Source organism: Centruroides vittatus, unplaced genomic scaffold, assembly GCF_030686945.1.
Source record: "Centruroides vittatus isolate TY-2023 unplaced genomic scaffold, ASM3068694v2 scaffold_1167, whole genome shotgun sequence".
NCBI classification, from domain to species: domain Eukaryota; kingdom Metazoa; phylum Arthropoda; class Arachnida; order Scorpiones; family Buthidae; genus Centruroides; species Centruroides vittatus.
Window position 1 is genome coordinate 941,959 of NW_027122671.1, and position 22,011 is coordinate 963,969.

Consider the following 22,011-nt stretch of genomic DNA (forward strand, 5'->3'; position numbering starts at 1 on the left):
ACGGCCAGTCACAGTATTTTATTTGTATTTTAATTTCATTTACATTTTTCGTGTTATTTTAATTTTTGTTATTTATTATTTAATTTCATTTACATTTTTCGTGTTATTTTAATTTTTGTTATTTATTATTTTGTACTATGCTTGTTCTATTGGTTTAATTTAAACGTATGTTCTATTTTGGTTTTATTTTGAATGTGTTCGATTTTGTATCGGAATCGAACAGCTGTAACCTGAAGATGGCCCATAAATTGGGCCGAAAACGTTAGTTTTAGGTAATAAATTGTTTGTTCTCAGCGATAAGGTGTATTGTATGTTTCTACTGTATTCATTAAGAAGCTGAGTCTGAGCAGAAGATTAATAAATAATTACTACAAAAAAGTTATAATTATTTAGTTTTGTTAACTTCTGAATTACACGTAGCGCTAATAGATGGCGCTACGTGTAATTTAAAAAAAAATCGAATGTAAATAAAAATTAATTTATAGAAATGCAATCGATATTTTAGGGTAGGATGTACGACATGATGTAAGTTAGACTTATTTGAACGTAACTGCCGAGTTTCGTAGTAATTGGTTGAAATGCCTACGAGTGTATAGTGAATAAACAAACATCCAAATTTATATATATATATATATATATATATATATGTCTAACATAATTTTCAAGTATTCTAATAGTAATATCCAAATGATTGTGTTTGTTAAATCGTGTTTATTAAAATATTTATTATACTCCTAATTTAATTCTGATTTAAAGACTTTTTATAAATTATAATAAGAATTTAATTTGAAAATTTTCCTGAATTTTGAATGATGTTTATGATATATAACTTTTTCTTATTTAAATATTGTTATCTAAAAAATAAATATATATCAATTTATTATTTGCTCAGTATTTGAAATACTGACCAAAATTAGATATTATTTTATACAAATGTACTTTTTTGTTTTCTTATACAAATTCATAAAATATTTTATTGCATATAAAAGAAATATAAGAATGTGATATACAGGGTTCAAAGGAAAGTCCATTTACCCCTGTAACTTTTAAAACTGTCTAAAACTACAGTAAGACCCTGCTTAACGTGGGGGATACATTCCAAGACACCAAAGAGCTAAACAAAACAGCTTTAAACGAGGTCATTTTTACACAGAGTAAATAGGGAAAGGGAGACATGCAACCAAAAATAAACAGATTTTACTTTAAATTTAAGTTATTAGGGAAGAACATTATATTAATTTGCATAATAATATATGTTAAATAACACAAACATATGCACATAGAAATGTAAAGTTCATTTTTTGTGAAGGTTCTAGCTCTTCTGCAATTCTTGATATTTTTGCGATAAAGTTGTGTAGTATCATTTGTTGCTTTTTTTTCTTTCGTCAAGCAAATGTCGGTAGCAGGAGATCACATCCAAAACACCTCATCTTGCTTTTGCGCTCCTTTCAATATCTGGATCATTCGCTACAATTTCATCAACTATTTCGGTTATCGTTACCAAACTTTTACTACAGAAATCTGTAGAGAAATTCTTTGGGTTTTTTGTTTTCAGAATCACTATTTTCCAGTTCTATATGAATTCCTTGTTCTGCCAGTTCTTGAAGGTCATCGTTGGTAAGGCTCTCACCAGAAACCTGCAGTAACTCCTCAATATCCTGCTGTATCAATTGAGTTGAGAATTTGATTAATGATAGGCTCTTCTCTCATTGAGAATTCTTGGATACCTTCAGCCATACCTTCTTCCACCCTCCGTTCATGCATTTATCGGTTAATTCTTGCCAAGCGAAGTTGATATTGCATATGGCATCCATGATGTTATATTTTTCCAAAATTGCATGCATCAAACAAAGATTTAGGGGAAGAACAGCGCTACGACAAATTGCCACTTTTTGCAGATTAATTCGTGTTCGAGAATAATAAAATTATTTACGAATTAATGAAATGCAGCGATAATTTGAATAAGTGTAAATTTTGAGCTATTTTTTTAGGCTTCCAGCAGACTGCGTTATATCAAATCAGTGTTAATTGAGGAAGCGCTAAATGGTCTTACTGTATTAGTAAAGTGACAATTGAATGCAATTTTGTCACCCCTTGTAGCAAAATATGAAATTAAAGAAAATTAACTTGGAAACTGGTAGAAATTGGCAAAAAAGTCCAATTACAAAAGGAAAGAGCATCATTTATTTAGAACAAAACAATACTTGGTTCAGTAGTAACAGGAAAGAGCAGAAAACACTAACTAGCCAAGCACTCCTACTGCACAGTGTTCAATGTAGGTATCATAAGTGACAATACACTTTTGGATTCAGGACGGAACTTCATCACAAACAATATGCATCATTGCTGGGTTACAGAATTATAGACATTGATGATGCATTCTTTTAAATCTGCCATGGTGGAATGTTCTGTAGTATACATTTGATTTTTCAGATATCCCCAAAAGAAGTTCATTGACATTAAGTCAGGTGACTGTGGTTGGCATTCCATAGAACCATTATATCCACTAACTGTTGCTAAACATCAGAAATCGTTTTCTGCAGTAAGTGTTTCTTTGCAGAACCAAGTATCATTTTATACTAAATAATTGACACTTTCAAGGTTAAGGTTATTGGAATAGATATATTTATTACTGCTTCGTTTCTCAAGATGGATTTTATTGACACTTTCATTTGGTAATTAGACTTTTCTTTGCCTATATTAGTTTCAAGTTAATTTTCTTTACTTCCATATTGGTGTGCTAAAATTGCATTCAACGGATTGTGATGGTTATTTTCCTATAGGTGCCAATTACTTCTATGATGCTATGACAGGTGGTCTAAAAGTTATAGGGGGTGAATAGACTTTCCTTTGAGTCCTGTGTATGTATTCAATAGGATTTTATTAACAGTAACTGTCAAAACTTTGCAATTAAATTTAAAAGAACAGTAATCAAATTGTATTTTAAATCAAAATAAAGTGATCTATTTATTCTATTCAAACAAATAATATCAAAAGTCAGCAGAGTTTTCAGAAATATAGAAATATATGTACAGTAATTTTTACATATACAGTATAATACATTCTAATTCAATTTCAAGAAGCTGATATATTTTGCTTTCTGCATGATAATTGTTTTATATGTGAAATGGAATTATATTCTCTATTTATAATAACAATGATCTGAGATAGTTGAAAATGTTGTTAAAACTGAATACATAAAATTTTGTAGAACATATATCACTTGAAATTGTCAAAATTAAGATTTATATCTTAATTTTAAAGGTATTTAAATAATCTGTAATACTTATGTATCTTGAAAATATCTAGGTTGCCATAATTGCTGAATTGCTATTAATTGAATCATCATTATCATACATATTTGTTCTTACTAACAAAATTATATTTATACAATTCAAAAAAAAAAACAAAAATTAATTCTATTAAATTAAAAATTATTGCATATCGATAAATTATATACATGTTTGTTGCAATCTAATATGTACAGTACATTATTATATTTTCTGTTTGTTAATCAAGATCACAATACTGCAAATACAGCAATAATCGTGAAGGAAGCTTTAACTTTTTCAAATCCTTAGTTTGTACTTTTCTTCTTATATTAATGCGACATAAATGGAGTAAAGGAGTGACGCAACTGGATGCTTTCCAAAAACTTACTGATCCATTTTGTGTTCTGAAGTAGAGAGGAAAACAATTACTTTAAGTTTAAGATACATATAATAAATACTAGTTAATAATTACTAATATATAACAAATATGATACTTAGAAAAATCTGTTCTATTAATATTAATTTCACAGATTAATAAATTTGCAAAACACTCAAAAATAGATTAAGCATTTCCAATATCTCACCCAACAGCAAGAATTTGTCCAGAAGCAGAATAGGCACAACATAATGCACCTTCCATAATTCCTACTGCCTCTGGATCATCATCATTAAATATATCCCAAAATCGCAAATATCTGTAAATAAAATGAACTTATTTAAAATATTTTAGTTTATGGAACTATATAATTAAAAGTTTAATATATAACTATAATGAAATCTATTAATCTTAATTCATTCAATATAAGTCTTTGTTGCAATCTTTTTTAATTTCTGTAAATATTTTAAAATCTTTGTAAATGATAGGGATAAGGAAATTAACAATCTTTTTTATTAATACTTTTATACATATGCGAGAAACCATGGGCCAGGGGGTTGATCCCTACTGACCACTTACTCGGCAACAGTCTGCATAGACCACCCACATTGTCATTCCGAATGGCTTTTTATCGAGTGGCGAGGGAGGTGAGCAAGTCAACAGGTGGTTGGGAGTGACAGGAGACAGGTTTAGCAAATAAACAAAGCATTTATTAATATCTAAAGTTAACATACAGAAGGTCTACAAAGCTAACTTGGTTAAATGTGATTAAATACTAAATATATATATATATAAAGGGCTGCTCTAGGCTAAGCCTATTCATGTTGCTGGAGAGAGAGCGAGTTCACAATTCACTGACAAAAATACCTCTATGTGGAAACGAACGGTATGTGTCAATCCATTCATTGGAATCATAGTCCTAGACGACATGGCAAGCTGTATGGAAGTTCGAAGCTGTGATCTGTCTTCTACTGGAGTCTTCTCCTTTCGTTGAGCCGGAGACGAATGTATCACATTGACAAGTATAACTTCCTTTGGATTGCCCTGAGCTTCCAGGGTTCAACCTTTTATTCGATTGTCGTGGGAAAGGGATCACATGATCATCCATGTTGATGATGACAATGCATTTTCTGACACCTATGTGTCGACTTTCCCATCAGATTGCTGACAATCAGGGTGATATCTGATCCGAAACTATTCAATAGTTTTTCTATCGGTGGATGTTTACAATCTTCTGAAAAAAATTTGCGTTACATTTCTTCTTGGATATGTGCAGATTTCACACCACTCACCGCTTTCATTAAAATTATACTTTCAAGTATAATTTTAAATTTCTAGAATGCTCTCTCTCTTTGACAATTGTGGAACTGACATAAGTGATTTGACATTATGGCTAAACTTGGACATGCTCTACCAGACAGGTTGGCAGAGGTTTAACCCAGCAAAATTTTGCATGATGGCTCCGAAGTTAACACGTAACACATGCTGTCAGTGCTAAAGTTCTCTTGTTGATGACATAACATCTGTTGACAGTTTAAAGCGGCGACGATGATAAAGTCTAATGTTGACATTCTCGCTGAATGAACATTGACCTTGTTGAATCAGTCTTGAGGAGGCTGTCTCCTGCTGAATAGTCCTTGCTGAACTCGGGATTTGCAGTTTACACAGTTCGTTCACAAAAAGGTTGACAAAAATTTGAGATTGCAGAGATGAAAAGTTTAAGGGTTACAAATTTCGTGCAACTAAATACTCTCTCTGAAACTGTTCTACTTCTGTAACTACAAATTCCCAAGCCTATCTAAAGCACACTAATGGACTTGCACTCTGTATCAGCAGTGAGGTTTCTTTCCTCTAACTGTACTAGCCTAATTCGTGGCAATGTAGTTGTTGGATGGATTGGAAGAGGGATGTGACTTGGTTGCAACATCGGGGATACGTCTAAGGTAGATACTGTTCATGTAGAGTCAGTTCTGAAGGATAGCCTTGACTCTTTTAATACAGAAATGATAAACAACAGAGCTCAAATCCATCCTACAAGGATGTTTAAGCTGGTTTGAAGCTGACTCAAAGTTGGTTCAACTTCTGCTTGACCTACTTCGGTTGTGTCGTCTCGTGACCCTGACATGGACTGTATATTGTCGGGTTCAACGTTCTCTTATATCTTATTTGATTTTAAATTATATTCGGCCTCCCCAGTTTCCACATTTACTCTCCGGACTTCAGTCCTTGTATAAGTTTCTGGGTTGCTCGAATTGTCCTTCGTATGGGATGTTGAACAAACAATTTGGATTACTTGAGGCTCCTGGCTCTGCTCTCTTGGCTCAAGATTGTTGACCTTTCTTTCGGTTTCGGATGGTTGTGGGAGGTGACACCTGATGCATGAAGTGAAGTATAGTACATTCGAATCTTCCACTATGATCTTGGATTTCTGTTTCCTTCTTCACTGAGAGCAAGGGGAGCATGGCAAACAAAAATGGATAACCTTGCTGCCAGGTAAAATTAATTGTCCCTTTTCAACATCAATGGCTAAATGTTCCTGCTCAAGAAAGTCTTTACCAATAATGCCTTTGCAGGGTGCTGTAACCTCGGATCAGACGATTTTACATGACATGGGGAACTTGTGTCCCCTTAATTTGAAAGTAAGAACTGCCATTGAACTGTGTCTCCATTCGAACCTTTTATCTTCTTCCTGGATCCGAATTTGATGGGTGCCTTTTCTTTTAATCTGATTGGCAACTTCATTAGACAACAACGTGCCCTTTAGCTCTGGATCTACGATAAATTTTATAGGCACACTATTAACATATCCTAAAATTATAGGATCTTGCTTCTCAGACATAGACATTAGGTCTATTTGTCCACTCCATCTACGTTCATCTTCATCTTCCAATGAGCCATTGGGCACTTCACTGAGTATGCGCTGGATTTGAGTGGATGACATAGATGAAATACGTCATCCACTCAAATCCAGTGCATACTTAGGGTATGATGTCGGATGATAATCGCTTCTTCTATACAGCTGGTCTTTTCTAGGCGAGGACGATTTGCTTGATATTTTAACAAATTGAGTTTGAAGTTCCTCGATAGTGACGGTTAATGTTTCCCATGTGTTGTGAGATCTTTCCGCTCCAGGTTTGACTTCTCTTATAGGTCTGATAGTAGCATGGGGGTGTGCTGTCAGACTCTCTATAGTTTCTTCACTTATGGCCGCTTTGAGCGCATCATCAAACGTCACTGGCTCGTGGGGCATGACTTGCTGTCTTATTTTGATATCTATGCCATTTAAAAATTGCACTTTCAGTCGCTCATTTAACTCTTTGCTCTGAATCCTCTGAATAATGGCAGCTTCAGCGGCACCCGCACCAAGCTGCAGCATAATCTCAATTTCCATAGCCAATGCCTGAAGCTGGGCGGTGTACATCTGTATGTCCTCCTCTTTCTTTTGAATGCATGAATAAAATCTATTCAATCTGAACAAAAAAGGTTCTCGTTCGAAACGTTCTGTCATGATCCGTTAAATTCGTCATAATTTTCACCACCTTAATGCGCCAGTCCTTTCTAACGAACTCCCTAGCTATGCCTGTAAGTTTTAGCTTGGCTACCACCAACAATTGTGCTTTTGTCCATGCAGCTAACTTTGCTATATCCGTTAATGAGTCTAAAAACTCGCTTATGTGAGGACCCTCTGGCTTGCCCATAAGAGAAGGCAGCAAGGGGACGAAACCACTTAGTCCTCAGAGTGTAGCGCAAGGATTTTTGCCTTCCATTCTAACGCTAATATATGCTAGAATCGGCTAAATTTGTCTCCTCGGAAGGAACCTGTCTATGGCAGACAAACATGTTGTACACCTGTCAAAAGTTGGCTTCACCCCACTCCTGACACCAAGCATATATTGCATTTTTTCTAACTTAATTTTATTTCTCTATCATTTTATCTCTAATATTATCATATTTTTCAATATACAGGGTCTTTATAATTAAAGTTCCACTTTTAAATGGTCATAAAAGAAAAAACTACTAGACAAAATGTTATCAAACTTGGTAAAAGTTTACAGGAAGTCATGGAATTTTATTTTCTGCAAAAAAAAAAAAAAATAGTTCAAAAACTCACCACAGCAGAGAATGGCACTGTATTCAATATTGTTAAATGAAAAAAAAGACTTGAAGACATCAGTTGAAAATGAAAATGAACAATTTGGTAGAACTGAAAAATTCAATACACCATGTCCATAACATTCCTCCTCATATGCTAAGAGCTACTGTTGAAAACACAGTAATGCAATTTAACTTGCTTTCTGAAAATGGTGGATGCCACATTGAACATGCCTTTGTAACACATTTTAGAAACAATTAAAAACATTTTAAACCAATGTCTTTATGTCTTATTTTGTTTAACAATATTGCATACAATGCCATTTTCCGCTGGTGGTGAGTTTTGAACTATTTTTTTTTTTTGCAGAAAATAAAATCCCATAACTTCCTGTAAACTATTACCAAGTTTTCATAACATTTTGTCCAGTTCCTTTTATGCCCATTTCAAAATGGAACTTTAATTATAAAGACCTTACCTGTTCTATCCAAATCTCTTTCACTGATAGAGCTGATATTTTCTCACTTTTAATACTAAATCTATGTTGTAATCTAATTTTAATACTGTACTAACTATATCCTTCATAGTATAATAAATTCTTGATATTTAACTGTTTATTGATTAGAATTTTTCCTTTCTTATTCTATCTCATGTTAAAAATATAATTTATTTTAAACATTATTCTTCTCTTCCTTTACATACTTTATTTACTATCTTGGATTGCTATCACTAATTTTAACATTTTCATCTCATGTTCTCATTCAACTGTTCTTTTATCATTTCTTTTTTAAAATTAGTTTCATCAGGATTTCATATCATTAAAAAAAATTATGAAAATAGTTTGAAACAACTTTTTCTATTTACATGCATAATCACATTGCTTAGTGAGTCACTGAGAATAAAACTGCATCGAAAAAATTTGACAAATTTTTAATTTTTTTTCACAAAATATAAATAAAAAACAGTATATAAAATTTGTCATTAAGTGATTCAAGAAATTTATGGTGCTTGAACCACCAAATGAGATGCAACAGTTGTAACACAAAACAACTAGCTAGTTTTGGATAAGTTGGGGCATAAAAATGCTAGAGCAGGTAAAATGAGAAAGTTAAGATTTTTAGCTGCTCTAAATGCTTTGTCAAAATGCAATAGGCAATGTAAAATTTAAATCTCCTCCCATTATTATTCTGATTTGGTGGACATAACTTTACCAATAAAAACATAATTTACCAATAATGTTGAAATGAATCAAATAGAAAGGTTTGGATAATCATAAATTTGTTTTATGAAGGATTCATAAATTATTTCTTTTTAGGTATTGTAATCATCATGTAAAAAATAATTTGGAACCAGAAGCATTATGGATATCAGATATTTTGAGCCATTTACAAATTTAGATTTGTTTAAAATCTGATACCTGTAGATATAATGTTTTTTTTCCCCCATCAAATCCATTACTATTTATAGTCAAGTGATCAAAATATTATCATCATCTTTAAGATTTATCTTTGATACATTTTTAGTCAATTATATGAAGCTAATAACAGTTAATAAAAGCTTTAAATTCTCTTTTAGAAAAAATGTTTAATAATCAAAGCTTGTCTTGTAATCAATTTATTTCACAAAGTATTGATCACTAAACCCATATTATAATGAGAGTGAAAACCAGAAAAACATGGTAACTGCAAATAATGACTGCAGCAAAGAAATAAAGAGAATTGGAATAGCAAGTAATGCCTTCAGAAATCTGGGGACAATATGGAAAAGTGAGAACATCAGCACAATAGCCAAACTCCATGTACAGTACTAGTACAGTACTAATGCATGCATTATATCTATGAAGGCAAATCATGGATTCTGAAAAAGGATGATGTTAGGAGGCTAGAAATTATTGAGATTAGTTATGATTAAAACTTACTTAAAATAAACTAAAAAGAAATAGTGAACAACAGTAAGTTCAAGAACAACCTTAACATAAAGATGATGATTGTGAACATCAAAAAGAGAAAATAGCAATGTTGAACATATCTGTAGGATGAGAGATGACAGAATGATAAAACAGTGATATTTGGCATAATTTGGAAGGCAGGAAAAAGAGAGGAAGGTACAGAAGGAGTTAGTTGGATGATATCTGAGATTGTACTAGACTAGACATACAAAATGCTGCATACATAGTTCAAGAGGAAAGTACAACGAGCAAGAAATAAGGCATCCATCATTGGTTTCAACAGTCTGCAGGACTACAGGGTGCAAGATGATGATGATGATAAAGAATTCAAGGATTTAAGAGATAGTAATGTATATTACAAATGATAACAAAATGTATCATAAAAACAATAAAATTGAATAGAAATGAAGTTAGAGACTCTTTCTGATTCATATTTACCAGACTTATCACCTTATTCACCTATAGGCTAACAATTTCTTTTTAAATGTTCAAACAGTTTTTTTTTATTAAAATACATCCCCAGGTGGTGTTTTGGTAACTGTTGGATGGTTATATCTAAAAGTTTAAATGTGTCTGGAAGGAAAGAATTGCTCGGAGGTCCAGGTGGCGTAACTGGTCAGCACAACACACGGTAAGTAGAGGTTGCAGGTTTGACTCCCACTCTGGACCGATCCTTTTCTTCCAGACTATTCTAAATTTCTAAATTTAAAATTAAATTATAGTTTCTTCTTTAGTCAAGAGATGGCACCTAATGTCTACCTCTAGTTGTTCTTATGTTATTTCTAACTATAATATTTGTAGGATAATTTCTGCCGATTATTTCAGCAATTGGTTGGTAGATTATTAATATATCAGGTTATTGGGATGTTGATATATTTATACAATTGATATTTGAAATATATTTTTAGAACATTACTGATACAGCCTTAAAAATTACCCATCATCTGCTACAGTTGCAAAATGGGAACCATCAGGAGAGAATGATAAGCCACGTATCCAAGTACCATTCTGTCCACCAGCATAAATTAAATGTGGAGGTGGATACAGATGTCTGAAAAAGATGTAAATATTACATTGTTAAAAAATACACTTCAAATTATCAATTATGTTTAGTAAATTCAAATATGTTCATATTTAAAAGTAAACATTAAGTATTTTACCAATGTCTCCCCAAATAAGATCTGACATTAAATCTGAAAATTCATATTAAGCAAATAATAAAAAAATATGCATTTGTTGATTTTGTTATAATTATATGCTTAATTTACATATTATCTATACACATAATCAAGATGGGTTGATGATGATGATGATGATGATGATGATGATGGAAGTGTTAAGAGAAAGCGATGTGCAAGATTTACAGGCGCAGATGCGTTTTTTTGAGTTTTTGTGGGAAATCAAACATATTTTTAGACCTATTTAAATATTGTCTAGTTAGTCTGGAAACAGGGAAACCTAATTCTTGCATTCTGTGAAAAGAGGTAAGATTGGTTATAATGTAATAATCTTAATCTTCGCTATCGTTACTTTTTGTCTGTGCAACGCCAGGCTTATCTGCTAGTACTCATATAATACAAGTAGAAATTTATTATTAGTGTTTGCTTTGTGTCAAGTTGTATCAACTGATTTCTTTATTGGAGACCAAGGAAGGCTCTTATTACTAGGCTGTCGAAATGGTCAACTCAAAAGATGACAATCTACCCTTCTTTTAATATCCTTTAAAATCAATATGCTTTTCAGACTGTTAGTCTGTTATCAGCCTAATTTTTAATTTTTTTATCACAGCATTTACTGTTGTTATTTTTTAATAAATACTAAAACAACAACATGATAACATAATTACCTATGTTTTTAATAATTTAACATATTCCAATATTTTTTCCCCCCATGATGTTAGCCAAACAAACACGTGACCTCTTTTTTATTCAAATTGTAAATTCTTATACTTCTAAAGTAATTATTTATAAAATACACCACTACAGTTCTAAACAACAATATAATCTCAACACTTCAGTTCAAAACAAATTTTTACACAAGTATCAATTTCATTAAAGTAAAAAATTTTCAGTTTTAAATATCAAAATTCTTAACTATGAAGTTTCTAAACATTCATATTTTGTAAGAAATTGATTTTAACTATTAAAAAGATAATTAACAATACAATTATTGAACTGTTATCTATAAAAGTAATCAAGAGTTTTATGCAAATTTCTTGTAACATATATATCTGTTATATATTTTTATATTGTATCTTTTCTATTGTCTTTAATTAAATTTTACAATTATTTTTATTAAAATTTTTTATTTAATTGCAAGTTCTAATTAATAAAAAAACTCTCAGAATCATAAGAAACAAAACAATTTTTATCAATTTAATTCTATAATGACTGTAAATTCTACTTTTTTAAGAGTTCATGTTTCAGTCTATTAATCTTAGCAAACAATTTACCATAATTTCTTGTGAATAACATATGGGTTGTCTCTATTTAAAAATCAATTTATAATCAGGTATGGATTATGAATAATGCAGGATACCCACAGATTTTAAATTACAATTACAAATTTGTCTCATAGTTTTGTGTTTGTGTAAATTTATCCACAGCATCTTTAAAAAACATGAAAAATCCTTCATGCCTTATATTCATTATCCATCACAATTTTTCTGACAACTACCAATAACAAATAAGTACACAGTAGGTTTTACTTTTAATTCTTTCCTATTGATCCATGTTTTAATTTGTATTGTTAAATACTCCTACTTATATCCTGAAAGTTGATAAGTTTCCTGCAATTCTACCCTTTCTGTAATAATTTTCACAAAACTATTTAGATTCTGACTGTCAATTTTATCATATATTGATTCTCTGTAGCAAATAAGTGCTAATCATTCTACATGTATCATTGAATATGGTAGTTTGTGTGCAATTTTATCATTGTTGATTTTACTAAGAAAACAGTAATTTCTTTATTTGTCTCTTGTTTTCTTTACTACTAGTCAGTCATTCCTGCAAGAGCCATACCAACTACTGTATGTTGCTACTCTGGATTCATCAAGAGTAATAAGTATACTATCCATTCTTACAGACACTATTTTGTGAGAAAGTTGTGAATATTTACTAATTTTAATTGTTATATGTATTTAGTAAGTTGTGCATGTTTGGAATGAATATGTTTATGAAGTATATGATTATGTTTGTCAAAGAATGTGACATCAGATATGTTGTAATGGATTGTTTTGTCTAATTATAGCTTAATCTCAGTATATTTCAGGTGTTGTTTTATAAAACTGTCTATGGTATGTGTTTATAGTCCAGTTGCCAAGTCTGTAATAATTGTGTGTGCAAGCATCGTGATAGGCAATGCATAAACTGTGAATAGACACACACTATTGGATATTTAATGAAAATTTAAAAAATACTTTCAGATTCAAATATGTAAGAGTGTCTTCTATGCATTCCAATCTAGAATTCCAGTACCAGAAAGGTTCAATTTTAAAAAATTTACCTGAAGAAGGTCTTAGATATAGACTGAAAATGTTAGTAAGGATTTTGTCACTTATGTACAAGACCTACATAAGGTTGGTGTACTTTATATTGTATGCAAAGCTTTTCACATATCACAATTTTGTACAGATAACCAACACTAATATACACCACACAGAAAGCCATTAGAACAGAAATAAAACCTTCATGTAATCTGCATACCATATACCCCATACCTCTAGACTGGCCATTGAAAGCAATGACATTTACCAATAAGCTGTTTAGAAGATACTATAAGAAATATTACAATATTGCTTTTTTTATTTCCATTAACAGTTCATTTGTAGACATAATTATAAAATATGAGAAGTGAAAGAACAGAATACTAAGACAGAAACAAATGTCAAAAATACTGTTACTGAAAAACAAAATTTTTTAATCATATCACCTTGTTTTTGTTGTACATTATACAGTACTTTCATATTTAATTAATTGTTATTAATCTCTAAAATTTATTTAAATATTTAAAAATACACCAGCAATCAATTATTTCAATTTATTTTAACAAGCATCCTTTGAATTACAGAGGCAATTTTGATTAGTTGAAACTTTATATATGTTATTTTTATGACTTGATATGAATGTTTTTGGTTGTGTAAACAGCCACCTTTAGGTTTAAAAGGTCAAACTAATATGCAATTCAAACTCTAGAATGCATAATATTGCTTACAAAATATATATGATTAAATAACATCCAAAAAATTAAAAATACATAAAAAATTACAACCAATAACAATAAAATAAAAGTATTTTTTAAAAATTGCCAGGACGAATTCACATTTACAAAAATAATATATTTCTTAAAAATGTAATAATTAATTTTTAACTGTACTACCACTAGAGGACTTTTTAACTTTTTTGCATTTAGTGACGGATGAGTAGCCTACAATAAAAGGTCAACTCTGCCATGGAACTGTTATTGTCTCAATAGCGTGTGAAAAGACAAAATGATATGGACTCATCTTGTATGTACAGTCTATCAAGAAATATATTTGTTTTTGTAAAAATAAAAGTAAATAATAAACAGTGAAGAATTAAGTCAAAATGAAATTTTCCTCAAGGAAGAATTTCCAGGCTGGGTGAAGTACATCAGTGGCCTTATTAATGCATTCTGCAATAATAGGGTAGATGTACCAGTTTTGGCCAGTGTAGTACCAGTTCTGGCCAGAAAACAAATTTAACTTAAAAATATAATCACAAATGAAACAAACTTTTATTGTTAACTGTGTGAATAGTTAACAATAAAAGTTTGTTTTGTTGGACAGATTTGAATATGTGGTGATTATATTTTTAAGTTAAATTCGTTTTCTGGCCAGAACTGGTACACTGGCCAAAACTGGTACATCTACCCTAGCTTGCTTATAAATTTGCAGAACCTCTTTAAAAACATCTAGTGCTTTTAAGGAAATTCTTTATTTATTTAAAGTTTTTAAACAGTATAATTTATTTTAGGTTTTCTGAAAAAGTCATAAATAAATATAAAAAAAATGCACATTTGTTAAATTATTATCATTATGAATAAGAAGTGAGTCTTTAATTATCTAATTTAAGTAAAATCTTTTCTTGCTATAAAACATTTTTACTTACTTGTATTTGTTTTAAAAATTTTTTAATAATTTTATTCTTCATTTTAAGTATAATTACATTATAAATAGAAATTTGAGACAAATTTTATATGTATTTTATATAAATTGTATATATGTATATAAATTACCCAAAACATTTAAGCATTAATCCTGTTTCTGCATCCCATAAAATAGCTCTGGTATCCCAAGAAGCAGTAGCTACAAGGCAACTATCTGGAGAGAAACCACAGGCAACTATATCATAATGATGGCCTTCTAATTTTAATTTAATGCAGTAGGTTATCATATCCCAGATATAAGCCTGAAAAATTATAAGTTTTTATTTTTTATATATATTTTATATATATTTTAATAAATGCAATTTATATTAATATGTATTTATTAAAATATATTTTATCTTAAACATATTGCAGTTTTTAAATCAGTTTTAATCAATACAAAAATATAAAAAGTAACTCTTATTGTTTTCAAACAACAGTTTCATGAATAAATTCATAATTATAGGAAAGCTGGATATTCTATTTTATTTTATACAAAACATTTTTAAAATTATTTTTAATGCCATCTTAAATAGATATAATTAGTACTATCTACACAATTTGTTTGGAAAATTTATAGAATGAGTTCTTTTTAGAAAGCACTATTTATGCTATTTGTTGGGCAATTAGCATAAATAGTGCTATTACATGAATTAGCTATATGAAATCTCAGTAAGTGACTGTTATTTTCTTCTTCAGTTTTGATTTATTCATTGTGACTATAGTCTGTACAGCAAAAGAGTAGACATGAATCAGCTTGAGCCAGAAGGGTCAATGTCAGATAAAAGGAATGGAAGGAGACATGAAAATCGACACATGGATCTGATCTCTTTTAGCTGTTTTGTTTTTTACAAGTTTAAAACATTTTAAAACTATCTTGATCATAAATAATTCTGTTGTTTTACTTTTTTCACAAATTTTATTACTGTGGGATTTGATACATAAATCAACCTTGCGTCAACTCCCACATCGCCTTCCATCTCCTTCATCTGATATACATCCTTCCAGTTCAGGCTAACTCATGTCTACTCTTTTGCTGAACAGATTATAGTGCTTGTTTTACTTCATAAAAACTTTTAACTTTGTCACAATGTGAGAAATACAATATTGAGTTGCAATTAAGTTGTTTTAATTGTCTCATATATTAATCTTTAACTAGATTATTGTAAAATACATAAAGAACAAGCCTATTCCAGCAACTATTTTTAATTTATCTAACATTTTCAGCTATCTATATAGCCATCTTCAGGATTGAACACTTTTAAATAAAATTATTTAAAGTTTAAATATAATGTTCCAAACAAGAATCATTTTTAAAAAAGTTTTTTTGTTTACTTCTTCTGTTGCCTTCTGTTATTTCATTTTCCCAAACTTTTAATTTGTCAATTATATTAATTCTTTCCTATGATTTGCATCTGTACTTTCCAAAAATCTGTACCCTCTCTATATCTTTGTTATTATTCACCTTGTCTGATCCTAAATAGGGGGACATATCATTTTTAAATATTCTCAAAGAATCCCATTTCACATGTATTTTGAAAAATGAGGACCAAATAATATAACATTAAGTAATACAGTTATTTTATTTAATATTACATTATTTGTTTCTCACTTTATATTTTATGATCTCTAATTTCTTGAATAGACCATCTTAACAATATTAGAGCTGCTGCAAACTAGCGTTTTGCCAGAGCAAAATGCTAGCAAACATGCCCTAGCACAACTGATGACGTCAAAGGCTCCGCCCCTCTCTTCTTGCTCATGTGGTTATTTCCTTTGCTAGAGCAGTGATACGAGAGTACTCTCGCTGTTCACAGAATTCAACAACGAGAGCATTACACTAGCAAGAGAGAGCAGGGGAAAATGGATGACTACATAAACATGTCACATGTCAAAAAAGAAATAACAGAATTTTATTGATGTATGTAAATTACATGATTAATACATTCAGTATTGAAAAGAAAATGGTATAAACGTTGCACATTAAAATAGTAAATAGTTATTTATAAATAGGCTTAACTAGTAGGCATATTTTTCCCATGCTGTTTCAAAGTTCGGAACAAAAACTGACTGATTACAAGTATAGGTTATAATAAAATCTTTGTTCTATAGCCAATCCACATCTGTGGAATCGACGTCATGTGGACTACGTTACGCGAGCAAACGTTGTGTAGTTTGCGGCTGCTTCTTGCCGGCGTAGCTTACCTAGCAAATATGGCCCATAGCATCATGGGAAAAAAGGCAGGGCTTGGGAGTGCGACCGAGTGTACGCTAGCTCTCACTACCTGCAGTTTGCAGCAGCTCTTAACCCCATGTTACTAGCAGTGTTAGTATTTTCATCTTAGCACTCTATGAAAGTGGTTTCAAGGTCATTGAACAGTCTGCTTCCCTGCTCTAAGAACAGAACTGTCTAAATTGTCAAACTGGTGTTTGATAACTAATTCAAAGTGCAGATAGTTGATATGTTGCTGTCCTGGAAGAACAATGATACAACTGCAAAATGAACAATTTTCAAGACTTGCAAAAACTAACTCTGAAGGTTGCTGAGGTCTCATGATCTTGTCCATGAGTGTCACACATTGGAATAGGGTGAAGGGGGTAAGACAGCTTCCCAATCCTCTTCTTGTTTAACTCTTCTGGTGGGTCTGCACTGTAATTACTATATGGTTGGAAGTCTGGCCTCAGCCAGCAACCATCCAGCATGAGCTGATTCTGTCATTGCTTCTAGTAGGTTTATGATCTGGAGTAATTGTCAACAGTAATTGTCTAGTTTAATGGCATGCCAGCTTCAGCAGGAGTTTGTTGTTATCAGGCTCAAACCAAACTTTGGCTTCAGCTGATCTTTTTTCATTGGACGCCTAGCATCCAACTTGTGTTCAGTGGCACTGCATCAAACTTCGTATCCTCATTCAGCATCTGGAGAGGGATGTCTCATGAGCTGATGACAATTGGACTTTCCTATATTTTGCATTCCTTAAAAATGCCTGATGCAAAACCAAGTATTGTCTTTTTTCCAATTGACATTATTTTTTACATTGAAATATGAAAATTTATCTTAATTTTCTTTAAAAGTTTCTTCTATAGTCATTACATAATAAAAAAATACTTTATACATTTTTGCATAAGCAACTAGTATAATTTCAATCCTAGAATTTAAAAAATTTTATATTAATTGTATTATTTGTGTTTGTATTCTCAACCAAGGCTTAAGAGCTGGAGTCTAAGTAAAATGATTGCTAATTGGTTAGCTGTGACTCTGACTCTTTGATTATGAACAAAAATAATAATCATAGTTTTACTTTATAAAATAAAACACAATTAAAATTGTTCTCATTGTAAAGAAATTAGTTTAATATCTAATTATATATAGGTATATGTATAATGACTAACCACTTTGTCCATACCAACAGATATCATTAATTTAGCATTCGGTGACCAGGCACATGAGTATATTGGTTTATTATTCATTGATAATGTTCCAAATCTATTTCCATTATCATTTAAATCCCATAATTTAAGTGTTCCATCATATGATGCAGATAACAATATTAAGCTGCCGTCAGGCGAGAAAGATAAATCAGTAACTATACTGCGATGATCTACTAACTCTAATATCAGATTTCCTTAAAAGAGAAAAGTTATAAATTTAAAATGTATAAAAATATATAAGATTAGTAATTTCAAAATAAATAATTTATTTAATTAGACTAAATTATACCCACTGTTATGTTTATAGCAATAGTTTACCAGCATTCTTCCCAGGACCTTATTAACAAGCATTGCTAACGGCTGATTTTACCAATTTCACGGTGCTCATTATGTATTTTACCATGCTAGATAAATTGTCACAGTAAAATCATGAGTAGGAATGAGTACGGAGACAAAACAAAATATTTTCTGGTTCCATAACATAAAGAGCCCAGAAAACTGAATTTAAAAAGTTTTAATTTTAAAATTTTTAACATTTTACTCATTAGAATATGATTTAATGAAAAAAAGTTAGGCCAGAAAATAACACTAGTTATTTTGAAAAGATGAAACATATAACCATAATAGTGAAGGTATCAGTCCAACAACATAATCATTAATTACTGACAAGTATTGTTGAGGTGGTCATGTAATAAATTAGCTTCTACACAATTTTTTTCAATTGCCTTTCAATAGAAATGTGTTTGTTTGTGCAGATAAAAAGTAGTTGTATTTACAAATAACAGAAAATTTTATACTGCACAGTATTTTTTTCCCCACACAACTATTCTTTTATTCCGTCTGACTAATAAAAATTTCTGAAGAGAGAACATTGATTTAACAGCGGCATGGTAAACTTTATTTTTTAATAAAATAAAAATGTAGCAATGCTAACCATAATTATTACAAGTGTAAAAAGTTAAGTATACTTTGATATATGGAGAAAATTAAAAATTAAAATACTTCTGGATAATTTCAAAAAGATTAATAATAAATAACTGATAATAGTCATTACTTCTTATGTGAGGTTAGCCGACTGGGGGGCTGTCTCGATAACCGAGTGATTGACACAGTCTTGTGGAAGTGGAAAGACTCACCAAGACAGGTTTTTCCATCTTAAAACTGTTTAATAAAAATAGAAGTTTCTTACAACTTTCTTCAAAGCTTGGACAAAACCCAACTCTGGGAGTGAATAAAAAGTTTTTTTTCTTTCTTTTTGGTTGAGTCTCCAACGTTTGGTCTGAAGTTCTCTCGGTCCCTTGATGACGTATGGTTTGGTGGATGGCCCCGAGGTGTGCAGCACAGTTTTGAATCAAAAGTTCGGGAGAAGAGTGAATCTAGGAGAAACATGATATCTCCAGGAGTGATGGCTAGTTTCGGGCATTGACTAGTTGGTCAATGTTGGTCCACACGGAGGCAAATTCTGATGGCGAGCACCAACAACTGGAAACCAAGAACTCTGAATGAACTTATATAACTGCATCCTTGAAACACACAGTTTTATAAGTTTTTCATTCAAAGTCACCTCCCCATTAATCTCTCATCATTACCTGGTGACAATTTGAAATTCGATGGAGGACACGGGAGAGGTCAATGTCGCAACTGAATACAACTCTCTCCAACCGCGTTTTCCTTGACTTCAGTCTTTTCTATTGTTTAAATAGTTTACAAAAACAACTTCCATTGTTCAATTGAGACATTCAATTCCTCCTATTCGCATCTGAAAAGGAGAAATTATTCTCAATTGATACCCCACATTCGGAACTCCCAGTCGACCCCCATTCGGGTCCTCACACTTACAAAAACAAAATTTTATTGTTATTTTTAACTAACAAACCTGTCTGTACATCCCAAATTCTTATTCTTCCATTATTATGTCCAGTCACCAAAATTAAATCTTGAGAAAAACATAAACGTTTCCAAAATATGTAATGATCCTTTAATATTCTGTTGCATGTTACTACTCCAAATGCAACAGACCAGACTAAATAACCAGTATCCAAAATAATTGGTTTTTTTAAATAGCAATGTCTACTTTCAGTAGGCAATATTTCATTCCTAAAAAATAAATTATTATTAATATTCCATATTTAAATTAAAAATGTATAATTTTTAATATATATTTTCAATCTTTAAGTTATACAAAATATTCTGTAATCTTGCCACTAAAAATTATAACACATTTTTGATTATAATAATTTTTGACAAGACTATGTCTTGTTTATAAAATCATGGTGCCATCAACAGCTCCCAATCTTAGAGGTATAAAGGAGTACATGTCAGGAGTTGCAATTTGGCACAGAGTGTTAGATGCCCAAATCATGCACGCATAAAAAAAGTCAGACTTACAGGTACTCAGGGGACCAAGAACAGAGTCAAAATAAAATACAAAATGGTGACACTCTTTCTACAAACAGGCACTAGTGCAAGATTTGTGCATGCATTGCTTGTTGAAAAGTTGGAAATGCAAACGTTGCAAAATCGAATTTTGACAAACGAATCTTTGAAAAAATACATTTACCTGTCCCATATTATTCTTGACATATCTCTGGTCACAACATGCTAACCTTGACTGGTTGACCCATTTCAGCATCAGAATGTTTTTGAAACTAGATGGTGCTAGTCGTTATAATTTTTTTTATATTAAAACTAACTTCTGAAATATAATTTTTTATTTGTTTTTACATTTATTAATATATTCATTTTGTTTTTGCAAACTAAAAAAATAATTTTGGACAATACAATAGCCATGATTATTTTTTTCAAAACACAGGAAATTTTTGTTAGGCAATGACAAAAATTCAACCCGAGGCAACATGCAATGAGGAGAAATTTTGACAATGTATAGGTTAATTTCACCGAAAATGCCTCATGATCATGGCCATGGCTGGCGAAGTTTGAACGATTGCGCTCAAAACCAGCGATACCAAAGAAGATTGGAGAATGAGAATGAGACCCATCGTGAGCATCAAAGTGATCCCGCTTACCATAGCCAAGAATAGGCCCGTGACAACGCAACTTGTCATAACCATGGCAGCAATGAAGCCTGCCGTAATCTATGCCAGGATGCCAAGTACTGGTGTCAACTTTTCCTCATTGGAGAATGTTCATTTTTCTATTTTCCTTACGAAATGGTAAGCAGTCAAGCCCCATGTCTCCTCCTATGTCTTGTCCCAAAAATGGCTTTGGCATTTACTTGTTGTTTTTAATTCTTATATTATAAGCATTAAAATATTGTTAAAGTTACATTTTTAAATTAAATTATGTTATTTTTAAAATATATTTATTATTTGTATTTTTACAATAGACTTATACAAATAGAAATATTGAAGTCTTTCTTGTCATCCATTTCATCATCACAGGAAACATGATCCGCATTGGCAGAGTTGACCTTTCCTTATAGGCTACTTCTCTGCCTATAGCTATGCAAATCAAGTAAAAGTGAAATTTTGGATATTTTCTATAATTTTCCAATAAGGAAAACTTCAATATTTCTATTTGTATAAGTCTTTATCATCTGTATTTTTACAAGATATATTTTAAAAGTATATTTTGTCCCAGGTATTTTTAGAAATTTTACAATTATATTATTTAAAGCATCTTCAAAGTTGATAAACTATTCTAGTAATAATAGACTAAAAAAAGAAATATCGATGAAGTCATAACATAAAAATTTATAAACAATAAT

At 31.0% G+C, this 22,011-nt stretch overlaps 1 protein-coding gene across 2 annotated transcripts in view; it reads right to left on the reverse strand.

Annotated features, from left to right (window-relative positions):
- Positions 1-2,936: 2,936 nt before the first annotated feature.
- LOC136986708 (WD repeat and SOCS box-containing protein 1-like) overlaps positions 2,937-22,011 on the reverse strand; it is a 34,126-nt gene continuing 15,051 nt past the window's right edge. For both annotated transcript variants that reach the window (XM_067284293.1, XM_067284294.1), the window contains exons 4-9: positions 20,161-20,381; positions 18,246-18,478; positions 14,946-15,118; positions 10,624-10,737; positions 3,857-3,967; positions 2,937-3,676 (exon numbers count right to left, since the gene is read on the reverse strand). In XM_067284293.1, the coding sequence (XP_067140394.1) occupies positions 3,511-3,676; positions 3,857-3,967; positions 10,624-10,737; positions 14,946-15,118; positions 18,246-18,478; positions 20,161-20,381 (1,018 nt within the window). In that variant the 3' untranslated portion in view covers positions 2,937-3,510. The remainder of the gene's footprint in view (positions 3,677-3,856; positions 3,968-10,623; positions 10,738-14,945; positions 15,119-18,245; positions 18,479-20,160; positions 20,382-22,011) is intronic.